General features: G+C 47.5%; 1 protein-coding gene across 1 annotated transcript; it reads left to right on the top strand.

Annotated features, from left to right (window-relative positions):
- Nucleotides 1-1,516: 1,516 nt before the first annotated feature.
- Nucleotides 1,517-2,233, top strand: LOC138351680 (major royal jelly protein 5-like). The gene has a single exon (XM_069303699.1). It carries the CDS (start codon nucleotides 1,517-1,519, stop codon nucleotides 2,231-2,233), a length of 717 nt encoding a protein of 238 aa, XP_069159800.1.
- Nucleotides 2,234-8,310: the final 6,077 nt, after the last annotated feature.

The raw sequence follows: 8,310 nt of genomic DNA, 5'->3' as shown, positions 1-8,310 counted from the left end.
TTCTGTCCAGCCCTTTCTAGTGTCCAGCCCTTTCTAGTGTCCAGCCCTTCCTATTGTCCAGCCTTTCTTAGGGTCCAGCCCTTCCCAGTGCCCAGCCCTACCTAGTGTCCAGACCTTTCTAGTGTCCAGCATTCTTATAGTGCAGCATTTTCTAGTGTCCAGCCCTTCCTAGAGTCAAGCCCTTTCCAGTGTCCAGCTCTTCCTAGTGTCCAGCCTTTCCTGGTGTCCAGCCCTTTCCCAGTGTCCATTCCTTCCTAGTGTCCAGCCCTTCCTAGTGTCCAGCCCCTTTCTTAATGTCCAGCCCTTCCTAGTGTCCAGCCTTTCCTATTGTCCAGCCCCTCCCTAGTTTCCAGCCCTTCCTAGTGTCCAGTACTTCCTGGTGACCAGTCCCTTCCTAGTGTCCAGCCCTTCCTAGTGTCCAGCCCTTCCTAGTGTCCAGCCCTTCCTAGTGTCCAGCCCTTCCTATTGTCCAGCCCCTTCCTAGTGTCCAGCCCTTCCTAGTGTCCAGCCCTTCCTAGTGGCCAGCCTTTCTTAGTGTCCAGCCATTCTTATTGTTCAGCCCCTTCCTAGTGTCTAGCCATTCATATTGTCCATCCAATTTCCTAATGGCCAGCCCTACCTAGTATGCATCCCTTCCTATTATTTAGTCCCTTCCTGCTGTCCAGCCCTTACTATTGTCCAGCCCTTTCTGGTGTCCACCCCTTCCCAGTGTCCAGCCCTTTCTAGTGTCTGGCATTCCCTAGTGCCAGCCCTTCCCAGTGTCCAGCCCTTCCCAGTGTCCAGCCCTTCCCAGTGTCCAGCCCTTCCTATTGTCGATCCCCTTCCCAGTGTCCAGCCCTTCTTAGTGCCCAGCCCTTCCTAGTGTCCAGCCCTTCCTAGTGTCCAACCCTTCCTAGTGTCCAGCCTTTCCTAGTGCCAGCCCTTCCCAGTGTCCAACCCTTCTTAGTGCCCAGCCCTTCCTAGTGTCCAGCCCTTCCTAGTGCCCAGCCCTTCCTAGTGTCCAGCCTTTCCTAGTGTCCAGCCCTTCCCAGTGTCCAGACCTTCCTATTGTCGATCCCCTTCCTAGTGTCCAGCCCTTCTTAGTGTCCAGCCCTTCCTAGTGCCCAGCCCTTCCTAGTGTCCAGCCCTTTCCAGTGTCCAGCCCTTCCTTCTGTTCAGGCTAAGGTTGTCGTCCCCCACCAGCAGTGGCTGAGGTTGTCGTTCCCGGCCAGCAGTGGCTGAGGTTGTCGTCCCCGGCCAGCAGTGGCTGAGGTTGTCGTCCCCGGCCAGCAGTGGCTGAGGTTGTCGTTCCCGGCCAGCAGTGGCTGAGGTTGTCGTCCCCGGCCAGCAGTGGCTGAGGTTGTCGTCCCCGGCCAGCAGCGGCTGAGGTTGTCGTCCCCGGCCACCAGCGGCTGAGGTTGTCGTCCCCGGCCACCAGCTGCTGAGGTTGTCGTCCCCGGCCACCAGCGGCTGAGGTTGTCGTCCCCGATAACCTCCTTTGATGACTCTTCACTCTGTGATGACTCTTGACGCTGTGATGACTCTTGACTCGGTGATGACTCTTGACTCGGTGATGACTCTTGACGCTGTGATGACTCTTGACACTTTGATGACTCTTGACTCGGTGATGACTCTTGACTCTGTGATGACTCTTGACGCTGTGATGACTCTTGACTCGGTGATGACTCTTCACTCTGTGATGACTCTTGACGCTGTGATGACTCTTGACACTGTGATGACTCTTGACACTGTGATGACTCTTGACTCTGTGATGACTCTTGACGCTGTGATGATTCTTGACTCGGTGATGACTCTTGACACTTTGATGACTCTTGACGCTGTGATGACTCTTGAATCTGTGATGACTCTTGACCCTGTGATGACTCTTGACTCTGTGATGACTCTTGACGCTGTTATGACTCTTGACGCTGTGATGAGTCTTGCCTCTGTGATGACTCTTGACACTGTGATGACTCTTGACTCTGTGATGACTCTTGACGCTGTTATGACTCTTGACGCTGTGATGAGTCTTGTCTCTGTGATGACTCTTGACACTGTGATGACTCTTGTCTCTGTGATAACTCTTGTTTCGGTGATGACGCTTGACTCTGTGATGACTCATGATGCTATGATGACTGCTGACTCCATGATAACTCTTGACACTGTGATGATTCTTGACTCTGTGATGACTCTTGATGACTCCTCTGTGATGAATCTTGACGACTCCTCAGTGATATATTTTGACACTATGTGACTTGTGCAGTCAAGCACGTCACCGTCACTGCTGTACAATGTTAGCAGTCCAAACAGTGACCGGTGCCAACACGCAGGTGCTCTGTGTGTGTGTGTGTTTGTGTGTGTGTGTGTGTGTGTGTGTGTGTGTGTGTGTGTGTGTGTGTGTGTGTGTGTGTGTGTGTGTGTGTGTGTGTGTGTGTGTGTGTGTGTGTGTGTGTGTGTGTGTGTGTGTGTGTGTGTGTGTGTGTGTGTGTTTGTCACAAAATACTGTTTTCCTATTTTTATTCCACTTGTGTTCTTGTCGAGAATTCCAACATGTTTATTTTAATGCATGCATATGTGCGTGTGTATCACTCACACACACACACACACACACACAAAACACACACACACACACACACACACACACACACACACACACACACACACACACACACACACACACACACACACACACACACACAAATATCACACCAGACCTGTCCCCTGAAGCTCATATCAAGAGGATAACATCAGCAGCATATGCCAGGTTGGCTAACATAAGAACGGCGTTTAGAAACTTGTGTAAGGAATCTTTCAGAACATTATATACCACATATGTCAGACCAATCCTGGAGTATGCGGCTCCAGCATGGAGTCCATATCTAGTCAAGCATAAAACTAAACTGGAAAAGGTTCAAAGGTTTGCCACCAGACTAGTACCCGAGCTGAGAGGTATGAGCTACGAGGAGAGACTACGGGAATTGAACCTCACTTCGTTGGAAGACAGAAGAGTTAGGGGGGACATGATCACCACATTCAAGATTCTCAAGGGAATCGACAGGATTGATAAAGACAGGCTATTTAACACAAGGGGCACACGCACTAGAGGACACAGGTGGAAACTGAGTGCCCAAATGAGCCACAGAGATATTAGAAAGAACTTTTTTAGTGTCAGAGTGGTTGACAAATGGAATGCATTAGGAAGCAATGTGGTGGAGGCTGACTCCATACACAGTTTCAAGTGTAGATATGATAGAGCCCAATAGGCTCAGGAACCTGTACACCTGTTGATTGACGGTTGAGAGGCGGGACCAAAGAGCCAGAGCTCAACCCCCGCAAGCAAAACTAGGTGAGTACAACTAGGTGAGTACACTGTAACACCAAAATTATGTCAATCACCACTTATAAATCCTACTCTAACACTGGCAAAGTTAAGAAATTTGGACATGGAACAAAACTTCAGAGATCACACACATTACCTTAAGACCTCTGTCTCTCCCTGGCTGAGGTGTTCTTCACAGACCCGCTCTCGATCCGTCTGCTCTCCTAAGTCCCTACAGGACCGTTATATACAACCCCCACAAGGGGGAGGGGGAGATCTGCTGTTGCTACCCACCAAGAGTGTACAAACACTCAAGAAATATTTCAAAAAGCTTGTTTGACATTCACCCTACACTCTTCAAGAGAGGAGTTATTAATTACATGTGACTGACCTCTGACCTGGCCAAAAAGGGGGAGATCCAGGGATGTTTACACATAAGAATCTGGAGTCTAATTTCCTTGCATGAAATATTACATACTTGAAACTATGCTGACTAAGACTAACCCAGGAATTTTTAATCAATATACAAGATAAACTGGAGGTCATCTGGGCTGACCTCTTGGAGAAGGCTTATCTGGGTGTGAACTCTAAGGGGGGGGAGGTCCTGGGTGTTACAGCTCCCTTTCCCCGGAGTTAAGACAAAATCGGGTGTATGATAATTAAGCCCAATTTTGTCTTATCCTAACTCATCCAAAATACCACAACTAACCCTAAAAGAAAAAAAAATTGCCAGTGACATAATGATAAAAGTAAGCTAACTAAATTAACATGAAGCAAAGTACATTATACAGTTATACTGCAGTAAGAACAAAACATAAATGTATAATGAGACACATAAGTAAAAAAGAATCCTGGCAAAAGAACCAGCAATGATACCCTCACACATGATACAATTCTGATATCCTAATATGACAATAAGGTATATCAATGAAAAAAAAATGCAAATCCCGACTTCACCAAGGCAGTCCAGCTAGGCTCCCCCCCGAAGGCTGGAAGACCAAAACAAAAAATCGCCTTAAAACTAGCATGACATAAAAAAAAAATTCCTAATGGAACAGGAAAATTACAAGTAACTAAAGATAATATAATGTTAAAATACAAGGAATAACACAAGGCTACATAATACAACCCTGAGTGACAATACATGGCAATAATGAATACTATGAAACAATGACATATTCTGCCTGCACACTAGACAGGCTAGCAAGTCTTCCTCAGAAGGTCTGAAGAACAAAACATACAAAATACAATGATCAGCAACATGAAAAAAAATATATATGTAATATTCCTACTCTAACATTTAAATCTAAGTAATTGAAACTAACAGGAAACATTATGCTTAAGTGGGCATACCCCAAACATCTACTGGGTACGTCATGACCCACAGCCAATCGTATGAGTTATACAAGTTATAAAACATGGTAAAAATACAACAATAGACATGAAAACTCATCAATAGAACCGTACGTTAACAGGACACTTGTGGGCCAATCCATATACCGCACAAGACAATAGTGCCAGGGTCAATCTCTATGCACCCTGCACACACTGATAGTAAGACAACCTCTTACCACAACAGAAACATTACTTAACATTACAACATTATAATGAAATAAAAAGACATGCAAATATAAAAAAAAATTATGTACCCATACACTGGTAACAAATAGGGAACCTGGACACTCATCACCAGGACAGACTTATCTCATAGATACATACATGAAACAAAATAAATTTCAAGAAAAGTTTGTGCTAGAGACCGAAGTCATCTAGCTAAGAACACTGTCTATGACCACTTTTTCTAGGCCTAGTTACTTTACATCCCCATAAATGTTACACTTTTAACCCGATTAGGCAAAACTATTTGACACCGTTAATAATAGAGTCAATTTCTCTGAATCATCATTCGTAAATCTTGACACATCAATGTTCGTGTTGATATACGCGTTTTCTATCGTGCATCCGTTATACTCTCGCGTGGTGGCCTGATGTTGGAGACCCGATGTTGGTGACCCGATGTTGGAGACCCGATGTTGGAGACGTGATGTTGGTGACCTGATGTTGGAGACCCGATGTTGGAGACCCGATGTTGGAGACGTGATGTTGGTGACCTGATGTAGAAGACCTGATGTTGGTCCAGCGTCTGCCCGTCGATGATGCCTGCATATACCCTAAGATCTTCTTGTAACAGCTCTGGGGTACGTCTGGTGACAGAGCGAGTCTACTGGTGACAGACTCCTCGTCAAGCTGCCCAACTGCTGGAAGGTGGTGGTGTGAAGAGCAGCGGCGAGTGACAGCGGCCGGGGACTTGGCCGGTCACAGGTGAACGGTGTTAGGAGAGATGTATGGAGGCACATCTCACCTCCAGTTGCTTGAAGCTGACGGTCGATGATGAGTGACAGCAGCTACATAGCAGGAGTCGTGACAGCAGGGCAGAGAGTGTGACGTCGACGATGTCTTTCCAAATAGAAGTAGCAGGTGCAGGTGTTGGGGCGTGGGTGGCGTGGCGGCAGGCCAGGTGGATCCCGACTTCAGCTCCTGGGACCCATCACTACACAGGCGTTGCTTGTGTCACATTCTACTGAGCCGGTACGCCTTATCGCGCATGCCCTAATGTGCCTGACCTTGGGCCGATGGTGCGAAACGTGCACCCTATTGGCGAGTCAAGCACACTCAGTAGGGAGGTGCCGTTGGAATGTGACCGCCTCGTTGCGCATCTTGGTGGAGTCAGTGATGTGGCATCCCCAAGGTCGAGGGGGAACTGGTAGGTGACTGCTGCTGGCATACCCGCTTGTTGACCTCGCGCCTCCACTTCCGGTGTGCCTGCACGGTGTGTCGCAGCAGGCAGGAGGGTGCCTCTGATGATGAACTGCAAGACTGGGGCCCACCATGGTACGTTGACATCTGGACAGCTGTGCTCTGCTGGCAGGAACTCTGGCCTGGACAACCTCGTGTGGTGGGAGGTGTCGGCTGGGTGAATGGTGTCATTATCACCGTCCCAGGTAACCGAGTGGTGGGGTTACCGGGAGTGCTGGGAGGGGGGTGGGGTGTAACGTAACCCCCTCTCCACTGTACCAGAGGGGGTGACCCCTCTGGCCTCAATGTTGGTTCACGAGTAGCTGGTACCGGGGACAGAGCGGTGTGGACAAGCAGACCTGGGGAAGACAGGATAACTCTCCTACTGGCGGAAGCAAGGACTCTCCCCTGGGCTTTGGTGACAGGGTACAGCCCAAGGGCAGGTAAGGCATGTTCTCTGAATACATTCCATGACAAAATCTCAAAACAATTGCCAGTTTAAAAACTCTGAAAAAAAACTACTAAGGGACGAGACAGTTACTGAAACTCTCCCTGCCTCGCGCGTGACCTCGTTAACATAGGGTGACAAGGCTAACCCTGGGTACCAATGAGAGTTGACAGAAGGTCCTCCTCTCCATCCTGGGCACGCCCAGCTGGGTCAGTCAACTCAGAAGGGTCAGGAATGGGAATCGCTGAAGGCAGTTCCAGTTCCTCCCTGGCAACGTAACACTTTAATTTGTTGACATGAATAGTTGTGTCACCCTGGTCGTCAAAGATTCCCCTGATCAGAAAATTAACTGGTCCAAGCTTCTTAATTACTCTATATGGTCCACGCCATTTAGGTGCTAGCTTCCTACTTTGATTGGCAGGCGCCTTTTCATTTAACCTCATAACCAAGCTTCCCTCTCTAAGTGTCAACGGTTGAACCTTCTTATCATAATAGTGGGCATACCGGCTCCTCGCTGTCTTAGAAGCCTCAGCAGCAATCCTCCAATCATTTCTCATTTTAGACAGGATTTCTGAAGGATAATCCTCACCGTACACAACCTCGTGTCTGTTAAGCAGACCTGATGAGAAGTTACATGAGCGCCCCGTGAAAAGCAGCAGTGGTTGTGTGTTAATTGACTGATGAATGGCAGTGTTCAAGGCTAGTTGAACATAGGGGAGTTGTTCGTCCCAGGTGGCAGCATCTTTCTCTGCAAGAATTGCTAGCATATCCTTAATTGTACGATTGGTTCTTTCAGTCATACCGTTTGCTTGCGGATGGTAAGCAGTCGTGAGGGCTGTTGTTGTTTCTAAAATTTTACAAACCTCTTTAAAAGTATTACCCACGAACTCTTGACCTCTGTCAGATACTAATATTTTAGGTGGTCCAAACACAGTGACAAATATACTTAAGAAAGCGTCTGCAACCGTCTGCGCGTCCTTACGAGGAAGAGCAACCAAGGTAGTGAACCGGGACAGATGGTCCACTAGCACCAACACGTAGCGATTACCAGAATGACTACTATGTAAATCAATCAAATCCGCTCCCACTCGATCTAAAGGCTCAAAAATGTCAGGGAACTCTTGTAGTGGCGCCTGTACCTTAGGGGTACCTTTTCTCCTTTGACAATTCGGACACGAGCTGACAAACTTAGTGATATAAGATAACATCCTAGGAAAATAGAATAACGTTTTAGCTCTCATATAGGTCTTAAAGACCCCAGGGTGACCAGCGATCTTAGATGCATGCGCAAGTTTCACGGCTGATGATCTTAACACGTCGGGGATGACTAACTGGTAAACCGCACGATCTTTCATGTCGTTAACATAATATAGGACACCCTTCTGCAGGTCAAAATGCTGCAGGGGAAAGTTACCTTTCTTCATAGGGTATTTACCACCCTCCAAATATTCAATTATTTTCTTCCATCGCTGTTCTCCCATTTGAAATTCTCTCATTTTATCACTGGCAATAGTTTCAATGTTTACATTGACGTTAACTGACGCGACGTTCCTACTCAACGTGTCTGGCACCACGTGAGATGGTCCAGGCTTATAAAGGATCTGAAACGAGTGAGCTGACAGCTCATGAGACCAACGGGACATCCGGGGACACTTTGTTTTCTTTTTAAATATATACGTGAGGGCTCTGTGATCTGTGAAAATAACAAAATGACGTTGGAATAGGTAAGGTTCAAAATAACGAACACTTTCAACCACAGCAAGCGCTT

This window comes from Procambarus clarkii, chromosome 50, assembly GCF_040958095.1.
Source record: "Procambarus clarkii isolate CNS0578487 chromosome 50, FALCON_Pclarkii_2.0, whole genome shotgun sequence".
NCBI classification, from domain to species: domain Eukaryota; kingdom Metazoa; phylum Arthropoda; class Malacostraca; order Decapoda; family Cambaridae; genus Procambarus; species Procambarus clarkii.
Note: the sequence above shows the minus strand (reverse complement) of the source record. Positions and strands in the feature narration are given on the sequence as shown.